This window comes from Atractosteus spatula, chromosome 8, assembly GCF_055471065.1.
Source record: "Atractosteus spatula isolate fAtrSpa1 chromosome 8, fAtrSpa1.hap1, whole genome shotgun sequence".
In the NCBI taxonomy this organism is placed as follows: domain Eukaryota; kingdom Metazoa; phylum Chordata; class Actinopteri; order Semionotiformes; family Lepisosteidae; genus Atractosteus; species Atractosteus spatula.
This window is the reverse complement of record NC_142713.1, coordinates 45,111,868-45,137,998: the sequence shown is the minus strand read 5'-3', so window position 1 is coordinate 45,137,998 and position 26,131 is coordinate 45,111,868. Positions and strand designations below refer to the sequence as shown.

The following is a 26,131-nucleotide window of genomic DNA, read 5'->3' as shown; positions in this document are numbered from 1 at the left end:
AGCGTCTGGTCCCGTTACCCCCTTTTTATTCCCCCGACCCTCCGCCGGATCCCGCTCCCGTTTTTAACTCTGTTTGTCTGTCAGGATGGATTACCCGGTTTTGGACATTTGCTTCATTCATGGATTTGCCTGGGACTCCCTTGCACTGTTTGCCTCGGCCACACCTCCCCCGAACACCGGCGCACCATAGACACGCCCCCTGTTTTCTTTCCGGCCCCCTTGCATGCCTTTTTCCCCGTGTTTTCTTCACTTCCCCCCAGATTGTGTTGTCTGTATAGGGTCCTGAAAGAACGCTTTGTGACAACGAGAGTGCATATTCTGAGGATCTGGCAAGCAAAGCAGAGCACATGGCTACCACGGGAAATATCAACACGATGTATAAGATCACCTAACGTCTCTGTGGTAAGAGTTTTAACCTTACTGTTCCTGTCAAGGACAAAAATGGCAATGCTTTTACCACTGTACGTCTGCAAGCAGCTGGATGGGTACAACACTTTTGAACTTGAACTTTATTGCCATATGTAACTGGTTCATGTACTGGTACAATGGAATTCTTACAGAAAGTCTCTCGATTGTTAAAACAAGTGTAAAAACACAAAGTGCAGACAGTGCATCAAGACAATATACAAACAAACAGTAGACAATGTACAAGTAAACAAGTAAACAGTTTGAATGTAAACAATGACTGCAGATATGCAATAAATAAGAAATCATAATAAGGTAGATGGTGTAGGTGTGGTCCGAGGGGCATGGCTAAATGTGTTCGCCAATCGCACTGCTTGTTTATAGAAGCTATTGAAGACTCTGGTGGTAAGTGTCTGTATGCTCTTGTATCTCTTGCCTGAGGGCAGTGGGGTGAAGAGCTCATGCCTGGGGTGGTGACTGTCCTCTGTGATGGCCAGAATTCTACCACGGCAGCGGTCCTCATAGAACTGTTTAATCTCGGTGAGACCACAGCCGATGATCTTCTGGGCCACATTCACCATTCTCTGCAGTGCCTTTCTTTCTCAAGAAGAGGTGTTGCCGTACCACACGGTGATGTAACCTTGTTTTGTAACTTTAATTTAGTGATTTTATCCTCCCCGGTGACCTCATAGAAAAGACATTTCATAACCAGCAATTACTGCTGCACGCTGTATTGTTGTGCATTTGAAATAAACTTTGATTGATTGTTTGATTGATTGAGTGAATGAATGAAACAAGATGTCAAGTAAATTCAAGTAAGAAAGATTAGCATCGATGCATATTCCTAGACATTTAAGATATGATAAGAGAGAAAAGTTAGCCCAAAGCCATTTAACAATCTAGTCTAAAAGACTCACTTGTTGTTATCAGATTTTATATCAGATCCTGTTTGAAAATTAACTTATCTTAATTTGGTAGATAACTACCTGTTTTAATACACAGGAAATGTGGCCTTAAATAAGCAAACACCAGGTGCTGATTCCTTCATGCATGTCAGTTTATTCTTTACACATTTGGACAGGCAGAGGTGGAGTTAAAATAATATTGAAAGTGTTGGCTTTTATTTTTCAACAGTAAAAGTTTGAAAAGTGTCTGCAACTTATAAAAGGTTGAAAAGGATACAACTGGAATTAAACGGCACTTTCACTTCCCTCCAAATAACAGTTAATGTAAAACTAACAGAACACTGTAATCCATGTTTTTCAAATATTTTTTAACATATTGATAAAAATATAATTGGCCTGATTTGTCAATAATTCCATTGGACTATTTTACATTTACAATTTATAAAGCACATTTTAATAATAATGTTTACCTTCTTTAAGATTTAAATGGAAGTTGTCAGTGGAAATATATGATAACAGATGGATTATATTGAATTAATTTTATTCTCTACTATGTATCAAAATATGGAATTATCTCTCTCCTTACAAACAACTAACAAAATCACACATGTAACCGTGTTCTGCATAAATTCAGATCATCAAAAGATTAAAAATGATACATATCCACTGCAGCAGGTAGGAACTTTAGAAAAAGTGTCACAAAGTTTTGTATTGAGAAAGAAAATACATTTAGCAAAATACAATACTTTGAAGTCCATAGATGAAGCATTGTGAAAAGCATCTTGGTCAGGAAAAATGATATTCCCCAAATTATGTCTGATCTCACAGATAATTTTACCAAATACGTTTTCTTCAAAAACACTTGGTTAGTGTGATCAAACAAAGCAGAAATAGTGCAACACAATAATTAGGAATGCACATTAGTTTCTGAAAAAGTAACACTTGAGGTAATAGAAAACACACAGCAAAAAATTGACCCCTATAAATATTTTTAATTATTATTAAGTGTGAATGAAATAGTGCTAAAGAGATAAATGCTTCATATATTCATTTTTCTGAATTGTAAAGGAGCAAGCACTACCTCTCAATTTAAATAATTACACCAAAAGTGTTCTGCTCTGACTCTGCTTTCTTGCTGAAGGACTAAGCACATTAATACTGTGAGACACAGAAAAATACATATGTAACCTTATGTGCCTTTGTAAACTGTACAGGAAAAATAAATTCTTGAATTATTCCAACAGAGGTATTCACATTTCTGGTTGTATCATTAGCTACTTCAGGATAAAACCAGCATAAACTGCAAATAAGAATTTTCTGCATTAACTGAAATCTATGACACATGAACAGGCTACACGGACCTTCAACAACTTTGCCACCGTCTGTAGTTGAGAGTTTTGCTATTTGACACAGTGACCAAACCTGACAGCAAGTGTTCAATTAAGGTTCATACTGGGTGATTGTGAGGGCCAACCCCACACGTGAACACAAGGGATTCCTGTATAACCCTGACTGTATGAGGGCAACCATTGCACTAACAGAGGAGGACTTATCACAGGATATTGTCTACATATCCTTAAGCAGAAATGCAGCCCTGTTCAACAAGTTCTGATTGGATCTCAGGATCTCACCAAAGCAACAGTCAGCAACAAAGGTCGGTGCAGATTGCTAACCCTGATAGACATGGAATCAAATCTCAGATTAAACCTTGACACGTTCCTATTATATGTGAGAAAGGTTACATCCATTTAGAATCCAACATTAGGTAAGTTAATAATTAAGGTTTTGGTCATGATAAGCCCTAAAATACCACAAATTACAGTCTTCCAATGCCTTTGGACTCTCCTGTTACCAATTCCAATTGAAGCATTTGCCACATTGGTGGCAAATTTTGCTGGTCCCGACTTGTTGTGGTGAAATAGGCATTAAGACAAGATTGTGTAATAACACTACTAAATGTCCTAGAATAGCTTACCAGACAAAAAGTGGCGCAGTGAAAACATGCCATTGATGTTTGTGAAATTCAGGTATTCACTGTCCCAAGAGCCTGGCTCTTCTCTGTGATCACCAGTTTTGTCTTTTTCCACACAGCAAAATGTTTATTTTTAATTCAGAGTGTCAACAAGAGTGGCCTAAAGGCTTTATTGCATGATACAACAAAGAAAAGTTTACTTCCATGTTAAAAAACAGAAAGAAGGAATATAGTGTTTTGGCTGACCAAATCTTCATTTATGGCATGATTTCCTTCAGTGGGTGTCACTGCAGGGTGGCATGGAGGACTAGTGATTATCATTGCTGCCTCAAAGTGTTGTGGAGTTTGTATGTTCTCAACATATTTGCAAGAGTTTCCTCCCATGGTCCAAAAACATACTGGTAGGTTACCTGGCTTCTGGAAAAATTGGTCTTGGTGTGAGAATGTGTGTCTGTCTGCCCTGGGGTGGACTCCCTTGCACCCATTGCTTGCTGGGATGGGCTCCAGCTCCCCATGGGTGAATGGATGAAGGGATATTACAGAAACAGTAGTTAAAATAATTATAATTCCTTCATAACTGTATCTCATGAGATACAATGCAATTTGATGTATTATAAAACAAGATTATTAAGATAAAATTAGTAAAGAAATACCTATTACTGAACTGATTCCTGAACATAATAGGTCGGGAAGTAATAAACTTATATTTTTAATGTTGTTAACATAATATACTGTATGCTCTTTAAATTGGATTTATAGAATTATGAACCTGATAAAAAAAAATCAAGCAATTCTGCCTCCTCAGATTTGGTATCAACAGTCACATATCATTAACTCTTCCCTGTTAAATCCGGAAAATATTGAATATTTCATCCATGAATCCCTTCATAGAAATTCTACTGCTGTTGAATTTGAATATCATATCCTCCCATTTCTGCTGTGCAGAAAACACTATACCCTGGTATAAATTTACAATAATGAAAAAATAAAGACCATCTTTACTGTTGTAACAGAGAAATAAGTTCTGGATCTTGAGATGACGTTTAAACAACTGCATGCAAGGAACAATATACCAAAGTACTGTTCGGAATATAGGTACAAAATTTCCAGTTTATATAGCAAATTTCAGACGCTTCTGATGCAAATTGTTACCATTGTAATGGGGGGGGCCACCTGTGTTTGGACACTCCCAAGACCTTGAACACTTTTAATGATCGGTTTTATCTTTCCTTAGTTAGGAGGTCTCTAGCTTGCACTTGGAATCTCATATCAATTAACTCCCATCCCTGCCATAATTCAAAGGTGCCTAAGCATGGAATGTCTTGTGTCACAAGAAGTCTTTGTGCAGAAACAAATCAGTTAACCTCTTTTTCACATCTTATACAGTATCTTTCTTCATTACCAAACTGGCTAGATGGGCTGAATGGCTCTTCTCATTTCTAATAATTCTTGTTATCTGAACGGCCCTCTAAATACGAGTTTCATGCTGTAAGCTTTTTTAATAAAAGCACCTGGAACATTTCATAACAAACTATCGGAAAAGATAGTTCAGGTGGGTAGCTGCGTCAACATGCGTAGGCTGCAAAGGAACAAGTAATAGGTTTATTCCATGCTGAAAAAAAGAAGAGAGAAAACACAACGTTTCGGCCGTGGAGCCTTCTTCAGGTGTGAGAGAGACAAGGCAGTAGGCAAAGGTAAAGTGGCGGGAGAACAAAGGCTGGGAGGGAGGAGGAGTGAGAGGCGGGAGCAGGGGACAGAAAGAGAGGCCAATCAAGAGGTGTGAAGTCAGAACAGGTGTAGAGAGGTGTGAAATGAAACTTTCAATGAATGGAGAAAATTTAAAAGAAGAGTAGTCTGTCGTTAAGAGAAGGGGGAATGTGTGATCCTAGCTGCAGGATAAGTTTGGTTTCGGTAGTCTTGTATGAGTATGAGTTCCGAAAACCGTCTTTGAGAACACAGACGGAGAGATTAGAGTGGTTGTGGCCATCAGAGGTGAAATGAGAAACAATAGGCTTGGAGAGATCTTTAATCTTCACAGCCCTGATATGTTCTGTGAAGCGGTCTCCGAGTCTCCTTCCTGTTTCTCCAATGTAGATGGCTGGGCATTTACTGCAAGAGATACAGTAAATAAGGTTGCTGGAGGTACAAGATGCCCTCTGGGTGATGCGGAATTGTCCTGAGGGGCCTTGAATGAGTATGTATACTTGCAGGTGAAACAGCGAGCTCTGTTGCAAGGGAAAGTGCCTGGTGTGGATGGTTGTTGAGGGCGATCAAGGGAGCTGTGAACAAGAAGGTTGTGCAGATTAGGTGCTTGGCGATATGAGATGATGGGGCGGTCAGAAAAGAGGGCCCCAATGGAGGGATCATCCTGTAGGATGGAAAAGTTGTTGTTAATAGTCCTGGGGATAGGAAGTGTGTTAGGTTGGTAGGGAAGCACCAAAGGAATGCGGTTGTTACGGCGGGAGTTCCTGATTGGGTTGATGGTCCAAGGGGTGTTTTTGGCTCGGGCAAGGGCCTTGTCAATAACACTGCTGGGGTATCCTCTGTTGATGAAAAAGGAGTACATTTTGAGGGCTTGGTTCTCGAAGTCGATGTCGTCGCTGCATAATCGTCGTAGCAGAAGGAACTGTGAAAAAGGGAGAGAGTTTTTAGTGTGTTTGGGGTGAAATGAGCTATACAAGAGCTATCTCCTTTGGTGCTTCTTTTTTTCAGCATGGAATAAACCTATTACTTGTTCCTTATCAGAAAGGATGCTAACTGTAGAACACATACAATGTCCATGTTCCTAATCATTTGGATTAATGGAAAAATGCTAGTGGTAGGCATTCAGCCTAATATACATATATGGATTAGGAACGGATTAATAAATAGAAATCAAAGAGTACGAATAAGGGGTGAGTGAGTGCTCAAATTATGGCAAGGGAATTTTTGGAGTAACACAGGAATTTGTATTAGGATCACTGGTCTCCTCAGTTTATATTAAAATTCTAGATTCTGGTATACAGAATATGTTGTTAGCAATTTAGACAAGTTTGCAGATGATACCAAAATACCAATTTTGCAAACAGATTAAAACTGTAAAAGTAAGTTTAAAAATTGATTTAATTGTATTAGGGTGTTATTAGACCATTGAACCATCCATCCAACCTCTGCATTCAATTCAGGGTCACGGGGGAGCTGAAGCCTACCTCAGCTCAAGGTGGGGTACACCAGTCCATCTCAGGGCTGATGTACAATTTTCAGATGTTGTACAGATTCATCAGGGATGATGTACAGATTCAATTTCTATATATTTTTTTACTTATAAAGCATTATTTGCCTTTTTCGTGTCCCCACATTGTCTGGAGGCTCTAAATGGCATCAGCACCAACTCTTAAATTGTTCTCATGGGTAATTTCTTGGAGCATATGATTTCCCCACTTAGTATTCAGTTTGTTTTTGTTACCTGTAGATTACATTCTACGCTTGTCTACAAAAATCACCTGTCAGATTTTCAGACAGTCTGATTAGATATTATGGAAACCAGTCGAGTGTGGACTGGGCTGTGTGCACAGATATACTGAGTGTTTAAAGAAACTTCTCACTCTCACAAGTGTATGTGTTTAGAAAAGTAAAGTAAAACTGGGCATATTGATTTCTTTGTGTGTATTTTCTTGATTCTTATCAGGCTTGACATTCAAGAGGCCAAATCACCTCTTCATTTGTGCCCAATCAACACTCTCTCTAATGACAGGCTTAGGTCTTATGCAACACTCCAATCCATGAGTATACCACAGTCAGTCAAGGATGATCAATTAATCAAAATGACAGCAAAACATTTAATCAATATTTAAAATCCATACATTTTTCCTTTCTTCCAATACTGGGTCACAGGAAAGCAGTAGCCTATCCTGGCAAGCTATGGGTGCAAGGCACAAACACAAACACACACACAGCAGGGTCAATTTCCCAGTACGTATTTGGATTGTGAAAGGAAACTAAAGCACCTGGAGAAAACCCACGTGAACAGACAACAACCCAAGCCTGAAACTGAACTCAGCGCGGTGAGGCAGCGATGCTAATTATTGTGCCACCATGCTGCCCTCTCGTAGTTTTTAGTTTTCAAAAACGTACATGTTACAAACTTACAGCGATGTTTCTTCCAAAGCCACTGTGCTTTGCAAAAGTATTTAGACCCTTTCGGTAGTGTCTGGTGTCCCATTCTGTGAATCGTTAAAGGATGTATACACATTTTTTAAACTTTTTGTTTTATTCAAAACATGAATGCTCAAACTGACAACTTCTAAGGGTAAAATAAGTAAATACATTAAGTTTCAGCACAAAATAAAGACAAAAAAATAAATATATTGACTGTTTAAGTATTCAGACCAGCTCAATATTTACTGGAAGCACCTCTGTCAGCAATTACAGCCACAAGTGTACATGGTATATGGTTTGGAAAAACAATTATCCATTAACTTCAGTTTTATGTGTCACATTATGAGAGTTTACAAATTCAGATCAAAGTAAGGGGACTGCTGTGCTGTTTCTGTGAACTCACTCACTGAGAGGGCTGTGCTAAATCCTTAATGTCACTATTTACAAGAAAGGAATTAGAGACAACAAAAAAGCCAGAAATAGAGTGAGTCTGTCATTTGTTAATGTTTTAGTACATGCTTGGTACTAAACAAGACTTGTCTTTTTACTCACCTGGAAAGATACATTGTTTCACTTGCTGAGGAATATACAGTACTGTACCTCATCTTTTTTTTCTTCATCCAACACCTGAAGGGCTGCTCAAAGTGAAAAAGTCTTGCTTGAAGCGTGAGGTGAGAACAGCAAGAGGGAAATGGGAAAAAATAAATGAAAACAGCACTTTGAATTTGTTCTTTTTTTAAAGCATTGCTTTTCAACTACAACACATAGTTGGCAAGGAATATAGGAACCTAAACTTCGTTGGACAGGTGGGAAATGTCGGATTCTTATTTTTACATCATTAATATAGGTTAGTGAGGCTAGTTTCGTAAGTAGACTTTTTTAATATGGAGACAAAATACTGACTTATTTTTTAATTGGAAATGGCTACTAACAGAAATCAATATTTGATGTTTTCATGATCACCAAGTAACCTATCAATGTGACGGGCAGTTTTTGTTCAAACACCGGTTAAAGGCAGTTGCTATTCATACATTCAGCAGGGGAACAAATAGCACTATCCAGTTTAAACCACTTAACGTTAATGAGCTTTATGATCTTGTGTGCACTGCACTGATGATGCAGGAAACATTTATTTTTAAAATATTACCTCAATATTTGTCTTGAAAATGTATTGAAAATACTGTAATAAGACAAAAAAAAATACCAATGCCTTTTAAGTTATCAGAGCACACTAAAGCTTGAAATGTTTACCAAACTGTTGGGCTATAGGAGTCTTGCTAACTTGAGCAGGTAAAAAAAAAAAAAAACACTCATCTTGTGCAAGCTGTCCACCAGCATCAGATCAAATTAGAAACTAGGATTCCTCTCTGCACCTGTGAACATGTTTTACTACGTGTTGCGTTAGAGCATGAACATCCTACTGGAACTCATCGTTTCTCAGAGTGCAGAAGTTAGAAAACTCAGTAATATGAATGGCACAAGGCTTTGACTTTGATTGTGCCAGTATTAAAAAAACAAGAATATCACATTTAGAGTAAAGTATCAGGAGTATAATTATTAATTATTAGAGTGACCCGGCCAGCATGACAAAGCTAAATGGTAACAGTGAAAAATTCTTACAGAGGCAACTGGTTAGCCATTGCTGACTTAAAATCACACATTAAGATGTATTGGTATTACATATTTCTATGAGAATCACACATTGAGATTTATTACTATTACATATTTTTACGTAGTAAGGTGTTAAATACAGGAGAGGAGAGAACCTGCTGCTTTCGTAAGAAAGATGGTGATAAAGTGTTTTTAAATGGGAAGGACAAGATCCATGAGCGCATATAAAACTTATACTGACTTGTTACTTCAAATGCTAAATATGACTATGCAAGGATTTGATCATTTTGTATTAATAATAATACTACTATTATGAATATAATCACACTTATATCAATTCACGTTAAATCAGATGGATGAAAAAGACAGGGATTATGCTCATTTTTTTATTTTTCACCAAATGCCAGGCAACAACTTTTAGGGCTCCTCCTAATGCTGGTTCTGCCCAGAACAACAACAGCACCCCGAACTCAAAAGCAGTGTTTCCGGTCCCTTTCCACTCCACGGGAACCCAAACGTAGGACAAGTTGCAGTCTTCATCTCTTAGTCATGTAGATGTAGTGTATTCGTGCATGTCTTGCAGGCAGCAATCAAATCACATGCAGGCTGTCATGGAGAGGCAGCATTAAGAGAGAGAGAAAAAGAATTTGAATACTGTGATCCCATCACATTTTAGCTAAAATAATGTAGCTTATTTCCACTTGTGTCATTCTGGATTAGGGTGTCTTGTCTGTGGAGTTCACGTGTGCTCCAGTTTCCTCCCGCTTTTCAAAGACGGGGTTAACTGAAGTCTCGAAACTGTTCCTGCGTGCGTCAGCTGTTTTGTGCGACGGGCTGACGTGCTGTCCAGGGTGTAGACCTGCCTTTCCACCCCTTGCCTGTTAGGTTAGGCTCTAGCTCGTATCGACACTCGAGGGTGAGGCGGGTGTGGACAAGAGGAGGATAATATATATTATATTGACTACAGGCACCGTTTAGCAAGGCATCACTGTAACTACCTCAACCTCAGACGACTCCCTGTTTCAAGGCGTGTGGCTGTTCCACTAACATCGCCACCTTCGGGAACCCCTGACAACCGTATTTTAAACTTTTCCAGTGGGGCTTTGCGATTTGCTGCTCAAATGAAAATGAGAACCCCGCCCATCCATCCGAGCCCGACGGCCAGCCTACCTTCCCTCGCCGGGACGGTACCCGTCTTCTGTTCCTGCTCCTCCACGCTCAGCCCCGCACGCACACATTGTAGCACCTGACGATGACATCAGAACCGCCGGCCGCAATCGCGCATTTCGCCAGACCACCGGCTGCCAATGACGCGCCTCTCCCCGCCCCCCCGCCTGCCTCTGACGGGAGGACTGCATTAGACACGCCTCCATTAATTTGTTCATCATTTCTTCCCCAGCAGCGGTGCTTGGTTGAGTCCCCGGTACGGAGCGCAGCAACGACAATTCAGGGGGTCGCGGCGCAAGTCAAGGGGAAGATGGAGCACACGGGCACGGACTTCAATTTATTGCTAGCCACCGATTCATATAAGGTGAGGGCAGGCTGCGGTTTGGGTCTGGCAATTTCCCCAAGACAGTGCATTGAAAGGGGAGTGGGGAGAAAGCAAGGTGGTGTGTGTTCCCAAGGCCGTCACGCATGTCTTGGCTGCTCTGTGTGCCAGTTTTGGTAGGCCAAGTGCTGGTTAGGACAGCAGGTATCGGGCACCCCTATAAGGGGGTGTAGCGGCTGAGGTATTTGGTCATCGGGTGGCAGGATGAAGAGATTTGTCGACGCTCAGCGATCACCAAGATCTTGTGTGCCTGACACGTTTTTTATTGCTCTCGCAAATCGGGGGGGGGGGGGGGTCGTAGGCTTATTATAATAATAATCGGAAAGGGGGTGGGGGAATGTTAGAATGTAGCAGGTCAAAGGAGTGACCCCGTACAAAGAGACGATGGCGAAGTGTTATCTCTGCGATTGCTCATGGGCTGTTGAATCGCTGCGGCGCTGGTTGTGCCTTCTTTTCAGGAGAAACAAAACTGAAAGTAAAGTACGCTTGACGAAACGAGGTCTGTTTTAAGATTGCTCTCTCAATGAGGTTAATCAATTCCAAGACGAATTAGTGGAGAAAAAGCAAATGTATTATCCTTTTCAAGCGACAGCTCCGTCGAATGCTGTACTAATCTGTAGTATTACTTTTTGTTTTCCATTTACACCTTGTTCTTGTATTTAATTACTAAGAGATAAAGGTCCCGTGTCATTTCGTGGCAAGTTTATAGTATACGTGCCATGGATTTAAAAAAAAAAAACACGTTATGTGTGTGCATGATTAGTCCTGAATTAAATGTCAAGTGGAGAAGTCAGATTATTGTTTAAGATACAACAGATCAAATTGTGTTCCTGTAGAATTCTGCATTTGATAGCGCTCAAACAGTAACTCAAAATATTTCCTTTTTATGTTGCGGGTAACGTGCCTGTAATTAACACTGTGGTCCATTGTTTTTACTTGTGTAGTATCCATTACATACAGTATTTTGTTCTTTTCGTGTCAGACTAAGGATCAACTACGTACAATATGTCATTAAGGAACTGCAGGTTTTTACAATGTTACTGAATTACACACGGGCAGTTGTGTGGCATCCTTAGCAGTGCTCTATACAACAAATACTGGAAATTACCTAAGAAAACGTGTTGCTGGTGGATCAACCGGGGCTTGTTTTGGTGCATCTCAATTTTTGTTTTAGTTTGCTGCCTGTAAAGGATGTTTGTCTCCTTGAAGCACAGTGAGTCGATGCTGCAGTTGATTTGAGGGAAAAAAGGGTAAAATAAAGTGTTGGGTGAGGTGAGAAAAAGCAACCCAATTAGCAAGACAAAATAACATAACTCCATGAAATATGCAGAAGTCACACAGTGATTTTGCATTACAGACACCTGGGGCACTTTAGTCTGTGAAGATGCATATTGCTAAAACTGTGTCTAGGGCAAGAAACGCATTCAAAACACTGATTTAATGCATTTTATTTAAGCACAGCAGTTTAAATATTTCCAAACGCCTTGCCTCTTGCACAGCTGAGTTTGTCACACCCCCAGAATGCAGAAGAACAGCTCCCAGTTGTCGCTTCTGTGTCAGAGAATACTTCATTTTCTTTTAAGATACAATACATTATGAATGCCGATAAACTGATCTAAAGGTTTTTCAGTTCATTGTTCTTTTTTTGTGGTGTCACATAATTCATATTCCAGTAGGAGATAAAACAGTAACATAAATGATTCATCCCAAAACAACTTCAGCCTTAGTTCAGGTTTATTACCTTCTGCTTTCCTCGGTTGCCATTTCTTAACATTCTTTTTTGTGACTGTGCTGTCTTGACTTGAATTCATTTTGTTTCATATTGTGGGAGGCATGGTGGCGCAGGGCGTAGCATTGCTGCCTCACAGCACTGGGGCCCTGGGTTCAGTTCTGGACCTGGGGTGCGGTCTGTGCAGAGTTTGTAAGTCCTCCTTGTGTTCAGGTGGGTTTCCTTTGGGGGCTCCGGTTTCCTCCCACTTTCCAAAAACATACTGGTAGGTTAATTGGCTTGGGGGGAAATTGGCCCTGGTGTGCATGTGTAGGTTTTTGTGTTCCTGTCTGTCTACCCTGCAACGGACTGGCTTCCCATCCAGGGTGTGTCCTGCCTTGTGCCTGTTGCTTGCCGAGATGGGCTTAGACTCCCCCGCCACCCTGAATGGGAGGAAGCGGTTAGAAAATGGATGGATGTTTCATGTTGTGCAAGATCCACTTTCCTTTTTTTGAACAGTTGATGGACCTTGACTGATGAGCTGTTAGCTTTTTCTCTTGAAACCACAAAGAAAACTCTTGCCCACACAAGGTGAAAGATGGAACTACACCCTGGACAGGATACCAGTCAAACTAACCTCGCAGGGCACACACATACACAAACGTTGATTGGTGCTGGTGTCTTGAAGTTGTCCCTGTGTGTGCCTGCACTCCAAGCTTAGCTTAGGTTGACTTACATCCCCATCTTGACCCTAATGTGCTGATCTATGGGAGGCTGGAGGAAAATAGAGCACCTATTCTGCACGGTTTCAGTGTCTGTCAGTCTTTTCTAAAAATGAAACCTGAACTTAAATGAGATGGGGGATTTTTTTTTTATCAGTGCACACAGCACTGAGAGACATCAGTAATAAATTGTAATTGAATGTAAATGAATTCCTTATACAGTCAGTACGGAAGCATCTTCTTCTTCCTAAGCTGATAAACTGTTTTTGGAAACTTCATTCTGGTGGTGCTATGATTGTTAGAGACGAGCGAGTCAGTGCTGGCCCAGGCCTTGACCTTCTCTCCACTGTGTTTCACGATGATGAGGCGGTGTTCTTTGAAGCGTCTGCAGTTCGTTTCTTTTGCCACACTTTAACCTTGGCTGCTTGCTCCAAAACGCCCGTGGCTGTATTGTACTACTCTGCAGATTCGGAAGCATGGTGAAGGTATTGTCGTGGGCCTGGGCACGGCCATTGAAGATGAGTCTTGCTCAACAATGGCTTTTTTTTTTTCTTCAGGCAAATTTGTGTGGGGACCGAAATGTTGTATGAACAGCGAGTAACTCCTGTTTCAGATATCGAGCTTCGCCTATCTTTCAGGGTCACTATTGGCTTCACAGTGGCATCCCACTGCTGGCAGCCAGTACTTTGATTACCCTGCTGTATTAAAGACTGTGTGGAAGGGTGGCCTGATGTAGGTAGTGTCGGGGTTCTGTGATGCTCCTTTCCGCGTATTAATGATTGTGAATTGATGATTAATTCTGTGTCTCTCACCACTTCATCCCTGACGTGTTTCGAATGCTCCTTGGTCTTCATGATTGATTCGTTGTATCATTATGTGAATTATAGCTTGACATTTCACTACCGAATGAAACCTTAAGGGGAAAATGCATCGACTCTGAGGTCATGTTAAAACCACTTTAATTACACACAGATGGAGACTGTTACGCTAATTGTGTGCCCACTCAAACCATTCTTTTTCACCTTAACTGATTTATTCTCTGTATAGAGGGCACTATTTTACCTTGAATCCCAGTACGTATCTTTTAGGCTTAACCATGATTTTTACTTGGTGGTGTAATGTGAGCAGTTTTCTATCAAAGGTTTTCACTGTTGTAGTAAACTGAGCGGCTTGCAAGGCAACTTTCAAACTGTAGTGCTTTTATTTTTCTAGCGGCAGCTTACCACAACAATGTTTAAGTTATTCCACACACGAAGGCTCCGCAGCCAAAACGTTGTTTCTTTTTTTCTGTTTTCAGCATGGAATAAACGTTTACCAGTTCATATTCATATATAATACTATGAATTTAGTTTTCACAATTGGGCTGACATGGTGGTGCAGTGGTAAGCATTGCTGCCTCACACACAGGGCTGGAGCCCTGGGTTTCATTCCTGCAGTGCTATCTGTGTGGAGTTTGGATAAAGTGGTTAGAAAATTTATGGATGGATAATTTTAATAACTAGTGTTTTCTATTGCTTTATTTGTTCTTTTAGCTCTTGATGTTTTTCACCACAAGGTGAGGAGTAAGACCCTTTAAAATTTCTAATAGAGCTTAGCTTGGTTTTGCTTAGGTAGGTGTCTTAAAAGGGTTAGATGATTTGCCATCTGATGTCTTCTTGGAATAAAAGTCTTTGAATTCAGTAGAGTGTTTAATATTGGAAACCAGTTCTATTTCTTATACCACTTCCAGAAAATCCAGTCCAAAATATTTTTTCAGTACTTCACAGTGTGTAGTTTAACTTGGGCTGGGCAAAAAGATGTCAGAAAGCTATGAGCTAATGAAACAACTTACATTTCTATTACTCATATGGTGTAGAAATTGTATTAATGCATTTTACATGCTTGCAGTTGTGTTCAGAAGAAATCAAATAGTGGTTTCTGATTTTTCTCATTTTAAATAAATAAAAACACGAATAGATTAAAAATATTCATGTTTCTTAAAGTTTCATCTCATAGCAATAGATGGCAGATGTAGAATAGGATGAAAACAGCATTTCATTCAGTCATGAGTGTGGTGAGTATCTTGGTGTTAAGAAGTCAGGGACGTTTCAACCAGTAGTTAAACTACTGTAAATAAACACAGTTATCATTTCAAGAACTGTTTTGTGAAGTGATGCTAATGTTGTTGTTGGATACAGTGGGTGGGTTCACTCTATTCTTAAAAAAAACTGCTACATTTCAAAAAGCTTAGTGAAGGGGAAAATAACTTTTCCAACCCCTCAACAAAAAACCTAATCTTTTTCTGTTTTCCTGTTCAACCCCAATCCCAGGCATTGGCCATCCTTGTGGGGCATACTAGGACTTTGTTACAGAATACTTTTGTTTGTGCTTGACAACACACCGGCAGTAGTCATGTAATACATTACTGGCCATACAAGTCAGACTACCCACAAGCTGCCCACTGTATTTCTTTGGAAAGATTTTGCAAAGGTCATGCAATGATTTACTCCCTAAACTGTCACTATGGATATTTAAATTAGAGTATTGTGGTTTGTCTCAAAACCTTTTCACCTAGTGCGTAGGATGTATTTTTTACGTTCTGATTTGTTGCAACTTGTAGTATGTGTGCTTATGTTTATGCCCATAAATATCCAGAGAACACTTACAGCAAGGTCATTAATTAGATCTTTAAGGAAATGTGTTCAGGTTAGAACAGAACAACACACAGATCAACACATAGAACATCCTTTGAAAAACCACTGCTTTTATAAAAGGTTTTTGCCTGTAATGTTCTAAACAGCTCATGCAGTGTCATGCAGATGTATTTCTGTTCCCTGGAATAAAAGGAAAGCATTGCAGGTCAAGACAGTAAGGTCCTTTTGGAACAGAAGATGAGTCACATGTGGTGTTTTTCTTTTAAAGTTAAGAGACGCCTTACGAGAAACTGCCAGAGGTTGTACAGGATAAATATGGGGAGATGATATTGTACTCATTATTTTCCTTCTTGCTTTTCTGTTCAATAGCATTTTTTTAAAAAAAGATAAGATGTGGCATTGTAATAAGCACAGTGGATCCAGGTTTAGTTCCTGGGGTGCTGCGTGGAGTTTGTGTGTTCTTTCTGTGTTCACAAAGGTTTCCTCCTGGTGCTCTCGTTTCCTTGTGCATTCTAAAAAAATTACTGGTAAGTTTATTAGATTCTGGGAAAATTGACCCTAGGTGTGTGTTTCTTTCTCTGTGACAGGCGTGCTGTCCAGGGTGTATCCTGCCCTGTCCGTGTTTCATGCATAAGATATGGTTAGATGGATATGTTGCACATTCCGAAGGTTTTAATGGTTCTTAGCAACAAAGACATGATTTTCTGCATGGATTTAAAAAAAAAAGCCACCCAGAACATGTATGCTGTTGTTTCATTGACCTACGTGTGGCTTGGCTTTCCAGTGCACTACATCAGTCTTCAGCGGTGTGCTTCCTGCCATCAGTTCACAATTGCAGGCATGACCTCCGACAGCTCCAGCAAGGCTGAAGCATTGCCATTCCCCTGCCCACTGGTGCCCCAGGAACTGCAAGGAGCTTCTGAATGGGGGAACCGAAGAGGTGCTGGCCTAAGCCCCCTGGTGGGGGCGCGTTGAGTCACCTCTCCGATCACCCCCCGACCCTTCCTGGCTCAGCCCAGGGCTGCAATGAGATGATGGGGGCAACAGTAGAAACTGTCTGCTGTCAGTGGCAGGGTGATTAGCACCAGTTCCTGGGGTGCTGTCTCCCTATGTTCGCGTAGGTTTCCTCTATTATATTGGTGGAGCGGTGGATCTGTGGCTCTGTGGTTAAAGATCTGTGTCTGTGGCTGGAAGGTTGCCGGTTCAAATCCCGTGGCCGGCTGAGGAATCCTACTCCATTGGGCCCCTGAGCAAGGCCCTTAACCCCAGTTGCTCCAGGGGTGCCGTATAAATGGCTGACCCTGCGCTCTGACCCCAAGCTTCTCTATCCCTGTCTGTGTGCCTCATGGAGAGCAAGCTGGGGTATGCGAAAAGACACATTCCTAATGCAAGAAACTGTATATGGCTAATGAAGTGATCTTGTATAGTTTTGTTATTATGCAAATAATTAATAATTTATACAAAGGTTTAAGAATTTCTTTCATTATTCATAAGAGGGCTTTATGCTTTTTAACTCGTGGAGCTATAAACGGTATGTTTAGTGTCAAGGTCGATAATTCCTGCTAATAGTTTCTCAGTATTTTTATACATTTATTAGTTTCTCAAAGTTTACCACCCACGTATGGAAAAAGTGAATACAAAGCTAATAATAAATTTGAAGTACCGCTCTGAAGCTCTATGTGCCATCATAAGTTTGCCTTCGCAAAATAATTCTTGAATACAAATGTAGTGCTGGTATTTTTGAGAACTACTTAGTAACTTGCATGTGAAAGGATGTTTCAGAAATCTAAGGCATCAAGTAACCGTTTTAAAGATAGAACAAACAGGAGCATACTATAACAATCACTTTGTGCAACAGAACGTGTATGGCTGCATTCTTTTGCTTTCTTGCTGTCAGAGCACATAATGAATTCACAAGCTAAATTGTAGTCATATCGGCATCTACTTCTTGACATTCGCTGGGTTTTCTTCTTTGTCTTTGCAATTGAAGGTCATATTTTATTATTAGCTTCATTGGAAGTATTCAGTGTTTTCATTGTGGTTTGACAGATGCACTGGTTTCATACCTAAAATGCATTTTAATGACATTTAATCTTTGAGATGAATTTAGCTCCACAGATTGTAGCCTTTCAGAAATTTTATTTAGTGCCTACATCAGCTGTCTGTCAAGTATAAAGCTGTTTGGGTTTTCTAAAAATGAGAAAAAAATGTTTTTGGCGGGGAGGGGTCAGTATTAATAGGAGATTTCTAAGTTCTGGTACCAAGAGAAGAGAAGGGAAGGAGTAGTGAAAAGGTCCACTGTAACAGGAGAAATGAACTGACCTTTAGCCGTTGCATTCTGCCCAGGCTAAGACAGGCCACAGGAGGGCTGTGTATGAAGACTGATAGGTGTCAAAACGAAGGTCACTGGTGATTCTGGATCCTGCCCAGTACAGGAAGAAAACCATGACTGGTTGTGTGTTTTGTCATTTAGACATCAATTAGACGCTCCCATGTGATAGACTGAGCTTCAGTAATATGGTGTCGTTTTGGTAGAACCGACAGAAAAAACAGCAGGGCTTCTCAATCGTTGGGGTGCGTTCCTCTGGGGACATATGAGGATAAGCATATAAGGGAGTGTGAGCTTTTCATATACAACTAATTTGAAGTAAGTACCACATTTTTCTGACTGTAAGAATGTTTTTTTTTTACCGCAATTTATAGATAGAAACTTAAGGCTCACCTTCTCGCGATATTCTGTTTTAAGTCCCTGACGTGGTTTTGGTACTAACAAATTCTTCGAAACAAAATTTTTCTGCGCTTTCAATTATCAGAAATAAGCACCACAAGAGACTAGATGTTGAAAGTGACTTGAGTTGCACGCCTTCTTCCAGAGAACCGAAAATTTCAACACTTATGGCATATATACACAGCGCCAGAGCTCACAGTGATGTTTGAAGTGAAGTCTTAGATTAAACTGAAGTTCAGATGTGAATTTGGATCTACTACCTTCAATCTGTTCCACTATTTTTTGAAGTCAAAGTTATTTTCCACTGATGTCAGATTAAGTTCAGAAGTAGCAATTGAAATCAATTATAAAAATTTAAATAAAAATGATTAGCCCATACACCAAGGTGGGGGCTAGTGGTTTTGCATGAACTGGAAGGAGGGCATTGAGTTTTAAAGGTTGAGAACCACTGTTCTACAGCAGCCTACAGCAGAGGGGTGTTAGAACCCTGAATGTTATAGTTTGCCCTTAGAATGGGAGAAGCAGCAACAGAGCGGAGGGGAAAGGTGTAATACCAAATTGTAAGAAGGAGTGGGGGCAAATCTGAAAGGAAATTGTAGACCAATCTGTCATACTTATATTACTGTTGGAGTTAGAAAAAGATAGCTAATGCCAAATAATCAGAATACTTGTAGAACAATGGTGTTTTAAGTTCCAAGGTGAATTTTGTTAGGGAATGTCTTGTTTAACTTCAAATTCTTTGAACAAGCAGCAAGGGCAGTAGATAACACTGGAGCATGCAACATGATTTAAATTTCCAGAAGGCTCACAATATTGTTCCTCAGAAATGGTTGGTTCTTAAATTAAAAAGCACAGGAACGAAAGGTAATGTATACAAATGGACAGAGAAGTGGTTCATGACCAGGGGGCAACTCTTCCTCTTAAGGGGCACAACGTGTAACTGGGCAGATGTAAGAGGTGTACCACATGGATCTGTTTTAGGCCCGTTGCTATTCCAGATCTATATCGATGATTCCGATACAGTTCAAAAACTAGTTACATTTCCAGATTATACGTAGTTTAGGGGTGGCAGATGGAAATATCAGTACTAGGATTGTAGGATGACAAAACGATGACTTGGAAAGACACTTGAAAAAAATAAATTAGCATTGAAAACTGCTAAGGGATGCACACTGATAGTAGGAACATACACTACACATATTACATATTTTGAGCTGCAAGGAAACTATGCACAAAGGGATCTGGGTGTATATGTTGATTCTTCTATGACCTCATGAAGCCAAGGTGGGGGAAGCAATTAGAATATCAAAGTGCAATCAGAAAAGCTTGGGTGTACAGTGAAAAGTGTAGAATTTACATATCAGAAGTTATGCTCAGGCTTTGTATAGTAGTAATAGTAATAGCTCATTTAGAATATTTTGTTTGCTTTGATTGTATTCCCACTAAAAGAATGTAGTAGCTTTAGAATTAATTCAAAGAAAAGCAAGAAGAATGATTCCTGGCCCAAACTCGGGGCACGTCCAAAGAAATGCGGAATGAAATGTTAGGTTCATGTAGCTGGTAAAATGTCCAGTCAGGCCAGGGGTCTGCCTTTTGTTTGCAAACTTTCTTTATCTTAGTAAAGTTATTCCTTAGGATTCCAAAGTACATTGACTGACCAAGCTATGATTATAGGCTTAGGGAGTTTTATATTTGCTGGCATTTCTTACAGAATTTTGCTGGTAGGAATCCATCAGGGGTTCAGTGGTTTGATTAACCGAAGGATGCTGGGATTTTTCATGGGTTTAGTGACAGAGCTGTGGGCACGCTGTGGCAGGGGCAGAACAATATTGTGCTGTAAGGGTGCAGGCACAGGGCTTGTGATTGTATTGCTAATCCTTAGGCGGCCTAGTGACATTGTGTAATACAGAAAGCATTTTATGCAGCAGTAGTTTCCTGGAAATTCTTGGTCTTCCTTTAAACACAGTCAGCATTAAAGCACAGAGAAAGAAGCTCGTTCCTAGTTCCTCTTTTTCCCAAGAAGATGAGGAAGGTGAAGATAATGTAAATGACGTTGGGTAACAGTAACTCAGTCCCTTTGTTTTTACTCACAAATCTAGCTTTGATAACAACAAGGCCAGTAGGATTTTTTATGTCTTTATATCAGGGCGTATTCCTTTAACATTCTTCTTAAAGGGGAATGACGATGCTGTTTTTACAGTTTGGGGTTAGAAAGAATCAGCATTGGTGAGTGCGTTTCAAACCACAATGAAACCTTTCAAACCTCCTCCTCTAGTTACTCGCACTTGTGAAAAATTTGCCATTTTCACAGCATCAGTTTCGGGAGGCGCGAATCCATGAGCTCCATGAGCTCTTAGGCTCACTGTTGTCCAGTAAGCTGAGGGTACCCTGTCTTACCTCATCCCACCTAACCTTAATGGCTAAATGTGCGGCAGTGCTTGGGAGAAGATGGACCAGTGGGGTCTGGACGAAAGGGCATAACCTGTAGTCCCAAAGGCCTGCCTTTCCTGGTTGGGCATCCGGGGAGACCGTGAAGGCTGTCTTCAGTGTGCAGGCAGCAGGTGGTGGCCACAACAGGAGCTCATTTCCCATCTCCCGGGACCAGGGGGGCATGTCTTTTCTAAGCCCTCAGATGATCAGGAGTGACAGGTGCTGGCCTTTGTTTTGTAAACCCTTACAAATAAGGCATATTAAATAAACATTATTTCTCCTTAACCTGGGGTCTTGGATTACACTTGTTAAACTGGTTTTGTGTGAGGCCCTTAATCTCAAGGAACACATCATGAAATACTGCGGTGAAATGCATTTAATGTAACTGCCCAGTAATCTAAAGGCCTATAGTAGTAATCACTCTCTTAACTGCATTTATGATATTATATAATTAGTAATTATATATTGTAACTAATATCACACAAGAGCCCTTGGCAGAAATTCCTCCCTGTTACTGAAATACCTGTTTTTATGCAAGTGGCTGAAGTTAGGTTATGCTATGAAATGTTAAGTAAATTAACAAGGTCTCTAGATTTCTTCCAGCATTTTGTGGTTGTGCACAAAAAAGCAAATCCTTTAAAACTCTTTTGTTTACTTTGACCTTGGTCGACGTCACAAGCAAACTGAGTGAGGTTCTTCAGCTGGTGGAGCTCGATTGGCTTAGCGGACACAGGAGGTAGCCAATTGTGCAGCCCTGGGACTTGTCTGCCAGGGTTGTCTCAGCAACTGGAGAAACAGCGTCCCCGGCAACTTCCTGGGTGCCTGCTGGCTTGCGGTGTCATCAGCTGAGGGACATGCTGCTCCTAGCACATCGCTGCAATCCTAAGAACTGGGAATGATAAGTGTTTGTGTGTGTATATATATAAAAACATTTTTTTGTTTGCCCGTTCAGACACACAATGTAAAAGAGTGCTTTTTTCCACCCACACGTTCTTCTAAATATTCAAACATAACGTGGTTCATTAAGGTTTTTTGAAGTAATGTTGGTCAAAATGATTTGGAATATTTATAGACTTTACTGTAATTAAGTAAAAACCTTGTTTCTTTTCTAGGTCACTCATTATAAGCAGTACCCTCCCAACACTAGCAAAGTGTATTCGTATTTTGAATGTCGTGAAAAGAAGACTGATGCTACGAAGACCAGGAAGGTGAAATACGACAAGACTGTATTTTATGGTTTGCAGTATATTCTCCACAAATACTTAAAAGGTATGTTTAATACTGATACTTTAAATCAAACATGCAAGTGTCTTAATATTTGTGGTTCTGAAGGTTGCTGATCTTTCCTCTTTTTTATAACCAAGAGTAATGATCAGATATTTTGCTATTGTGACATTCAGCATCTTGGGTCTTTTCTTTTCTTTGCTGCTAATAATTGTTTGGCTTCTGCAAATATGTCCAAAAAAGCTAAATTAATTGGTTGCAGCTCAGGTTGTGATATTCCGGGTTCTAATATTCAAGGGTTTTGCATAACAATTTGGAACCAAGTACACAGCGATGTTGTTGAAGCCATACCCTGCCAGGCAAGACGAGATCCTCAAATCACTTACCTTCTAGCAACAGATAAGCTAGGTGGGCCAAACAGTCTCTTGTTTGTAGCCTTTTTTAATGTTCTTAACGATTATGATGTACTGGTGGGCATTTCTAATCCGTTGGTGTTAGATGACAAGTTATTTTTTTAAGGAGTTCTAGTAGGTAGCTGCGTCAGCATGTGTAGGCTGCAAAGGAGCAAGTAAAGGTTTATTCCGCGCTGAAAAGAGAAGAAAAGAAACAATGTTTCGGAGGTTTGACCTGAAGAAGGCTCCACAGCCAAAAGGTTTTGTTTCTTTTCTTCTCTTTTCAGCGTGGAATAAACCTTTACTTGTTCCCTTTTTTTTAAGGTATGTATTTGTTTCCAGTTTTAAGGCTGCTCGCAAACCGCTCAGAAGCCCATGATTCACTATCTTCTATGAAAAATATGATGCAGCAAGGAATTAGTAGATAACTACATTCTGTACTAGTTCATTATCCACCATCACTGTAAACAGCCAGATAAGAATGTTATGCACAACAAAGGTGTTTCAAACCTAAAGCTATCCTAGTGGTTAATAAAAAAAAAAAGTCAGCTTTTTAAATGGAGCACAAAGCAACGGAAATAATCCTAACCTTATATTTTAAAAATCCCGAAGTGTGTAAATCCAGTTAGAAGTGCCAGCTGCAGGTTATTTGCATGGTACAGTACATGAGTACAAGTACCTCCAACTTCTAGAAAACAAAGGTCTTCTGTTACAGGGCGAGAGCTGTGTTACGCAATAACAAATGACTAAACTAATCTGTGAAGCACAGTATTACCAGATACTAATGCCCTTGCAACGTCCTTTATTTTGCAGGCAAGGTGGCGACTCCAGAAAAAATCCAGGAAGCCAAGGAGGTGTATAGGGAACATTTCCAGGATGATGTGTTCAATGAGAAAGGGTGGAACTACATTTTAGAGGTACAGGGGAGCCTCACAGAGGAGAGCATAAGACTTTGTCAGTCCACAGCAGTTCATCTTTAGGAACAGCTTTTCTTTCCCAGAGAGTTCCCACGGGACACAGCACTTTTTTGGTTGCCTGTTTCTATACTTGCTGTGCCACCACTTCCCAGGTGTACATCACACTGGCATTGTCCCAGAATAGTGTGTACTGACCCAAAGAAAAAGAAAAACATTGTACTATTTGAATTTTAAATTTTGCTGATGGCAATAAAAGGGCAATGCGGTGAAAATAATGTTTTACGTCATTATGGTTTCATTAATCTGAAGCTCCAATAGATTTCTCTTCTTCTTGTCACTTTCTGTTGGAGCACTGATGAGAGGTTTCATTGTACCACTTATTACAAATACAGTCATACAGTTGACTGTAGTGCCCTTTAGTAACTTTCTGACTTTCAGGAAGTGAATTTAGGGACCCACAAAATACTTTGATATCGCTCCAGCAGCAGCTGGAATGAGGAAGATCATTTATACAGACACATTCAAATAAAAATTGTCTAAGCCTGAAATGATGTTTTATACAGTAACCTTATTGAAGATAAAATCTTTTTTCATTGTGTACTTCACATTAAACAAGTGCTCCTTAACATGTTATGTGTTGTAATATTGCAGAAGTATGATGGCCATCTTCCCATTGAAATCAAGGCAGTCCCTGAGGGCAGCGTCATTCCAAGAGGAAATGTGCTTTTCACTGTTGAGAGCACAGATCCTGAGTGCTACTGGCTCACCAACTGGGTCGAGGTTAGTGTGTTTCTATCGTCCTACCCACAGTTTCACTGGATTATGACAGGTTTGGTTTAATTTTTCTTTTTTGTCACCCTTACTTTTCACAGAAGTCTAAAACCATACCACTAAATGTTAAAAAACACACATCTTGACTACTGTAATGCTCTCCTCGCTGGGGTATCTAAATCCACATTGAACAAACTCCAGTATGTCCAAAATTAGGCAGCCAGAATCCTGATCAGGTCTACTCCAAGTCATAACATTACTCCTATCCTGGAGTCCTTGCACTGGCTTCCTGTCAAGTTTCGTGTTAACTTCAAAATCCTCATGCTCACCTATAAGGCTCTGGATGGCTTGATACCTCAGTACCTGTCTGATCTGTTATTGCCCTACTCCTCATCTCGCAACTTTTGCTCCTCTAATTCTGGTCTCCTAACTGTCCCCCAAGCCCGTCTGCACTCTATGGGTGACAGGGCCTTCTCCTGTTATGCCCTTAAGCTCTGGAACTCTCTCCCCAAGGATATCAGAGAGTCACCTTCTCTAAACTCCTTCAAATCCAGACTCAAAACCTTCTTCTTTAGAAGAGCTTTTACTTAACTGGTTCCATTCTTTACCCCTCTGTTCCTGCCGTATTTAGTACCACCATCTACTGTCTCCTCTGCGTAGTGTCATCGGGTTTATCTTGTGTATTTTTTATTGTTTATTTTTAATTGTTGTTGATGTTGTCATTCTGTAAAGGGCTTTGAGAAGCCACCTTTAAAGGTGCTATATAAAATAAAGTTTACTATTAATTATCTTGAATGCGCCTGCTATTTACGTAGTAAAGCCTTCTCCAACATGGATCACACGCAAGAAAATCAATGGGAACAAATATCCGTCGAGCTCAAAATGCGGTATGAACACGTTCGTACATGGTAGTATAAGCACTCTATAATCTTACAGGGATCTCTCCAACACACCAGAGACAGGCACAGTCATCTCTGTCTTTCAGCCTGGTATACACTGTTACTGTGATCCATCTTTTTTAACTTTTTTTTTGTACTTTTGTTTTGGTTATAACCTTTACAGAGCATTAAAATGTGAGACACCTGAAAGTAGTAGTGTAGAGAACAAAACGTGTAAGGTTATGATATTAGTGGAAAAGATAAAGATTCTGGATAAATTAAGTGGAAGTAGGAGTGTCCTTGGCTTTCAGCAAATCAAAGGTTACCATGCATCTTTTATTACCCTATGTAGCTTTTAAAGCTATATAGATATAGTATAGGTATAGGTATAGTATAGGTAAGGCTGTTTGTTCATTTGAGTGTTATGCTGTTTGCATACAGGTATTAACTGACTTTGCTAGGTTGCATAGAGAGTTACGTTTGTCCAACGCAGATATGCCTAACGAACTTCTTTTGGGGAAGGGTTCTAAAAAAGTCAACTGTATAAACCTCTTCATCTCCTGCTACGGACTTCAGATTTTGCGTAGTGTTTGCTTTTGTAAGTGCTCACGATGTACTAGAATACATACAGTACTCGGAGTGGGACCGCTTTTTAGCAGAATAGTAGAGCTGATTTAACATTTTATGAATTGTATTAATACTTAAAGAAGAACAAGGAAACAAGTCATCTTATGTGGTCAAAGATAGTCTTTCTGAAACTTTATTTCCCCAGATGTTTACTTTTTTTTTCTCGCCTGCATTTACAGTGAGTTTAAATAGCCAGAGTTATTTTCCCTAAGCCCCTCTGATGCAGATGAAGACTGGCAGGCCCACTCTGAGGAGGTGTAGTGCTCTGTGTGATTTACTTGTATCAGTAGCACCCCTTCACTTTTTTTCCCATGGCTCTGAGCCAACTTCATTAGGTGGGTCAGAGATGGCGCAGAGCTTTCGTACCTGTCAGCTGTCATGTACAACACAGCAGAGCACCTGGCATCTGCAGCAAAATATCATGTGATCCATCGTCTTATACATGACTCTGGAAGAAGCTTTCTATGGAGAACACAGCCGTTCTTTAAATTTCATTTCTCTCATATGTATCATATTTTTCTG

General features: G+C 40.2%; 1 protein-coding gene and 1 long non-coding RNA gene across 2 annotated transcripts in view; one reads left to right on the top strand and one right to left on the bottom strand.

Annotated features, from left to right (window-relative positions):
- Positions 1-1,837: 1,837 nt before the first annotated feature.
- On the bottom strand, positions 1,838-10,295 carry LOC148829671 (uncharacterized). Its single transcript, XR_016091479.1, has 3 exons — positions 10,201-10,295; positions 7,972-9,636; positions 1,838-5,908 (listed from the first exon to the last, which is right to left on the bottom strand). It is a non-coding gene; the product is annotated as an uncharacterized LOC148829671 (long non-coding RNA).
- Positions 10,296-10,415: 120 nt separating this feature from the next.
- Positions 10,416-26,131, top strand: part of nampt1 (nicotinamide phosphoribosyltransferase 1) — a 32,127-nt gene continuing 16,411 nt past the window's right edge. Inside the window, exons 1-4 of the mRNA XM_088923392.1 lie at positions 10,416-10,561; positions 21,913-22,069; positions 23,230-23,333; positions 23,985-24,113. Coding sequence (XP_088779518.1) covers positions 10,508-10,561; positions 21,913-22,069; positions 23,230-23,333; positions 23,985-24,113 — 444 coding nt within the window. The 5' untranslated portion in view covers positions 10,416-10,507. The remainder of the gene's footprint in view (positions 10,562-21,912; positions 22,070-23,229; positions 23,334-23,984; positions 24,114-26,131) is intronic.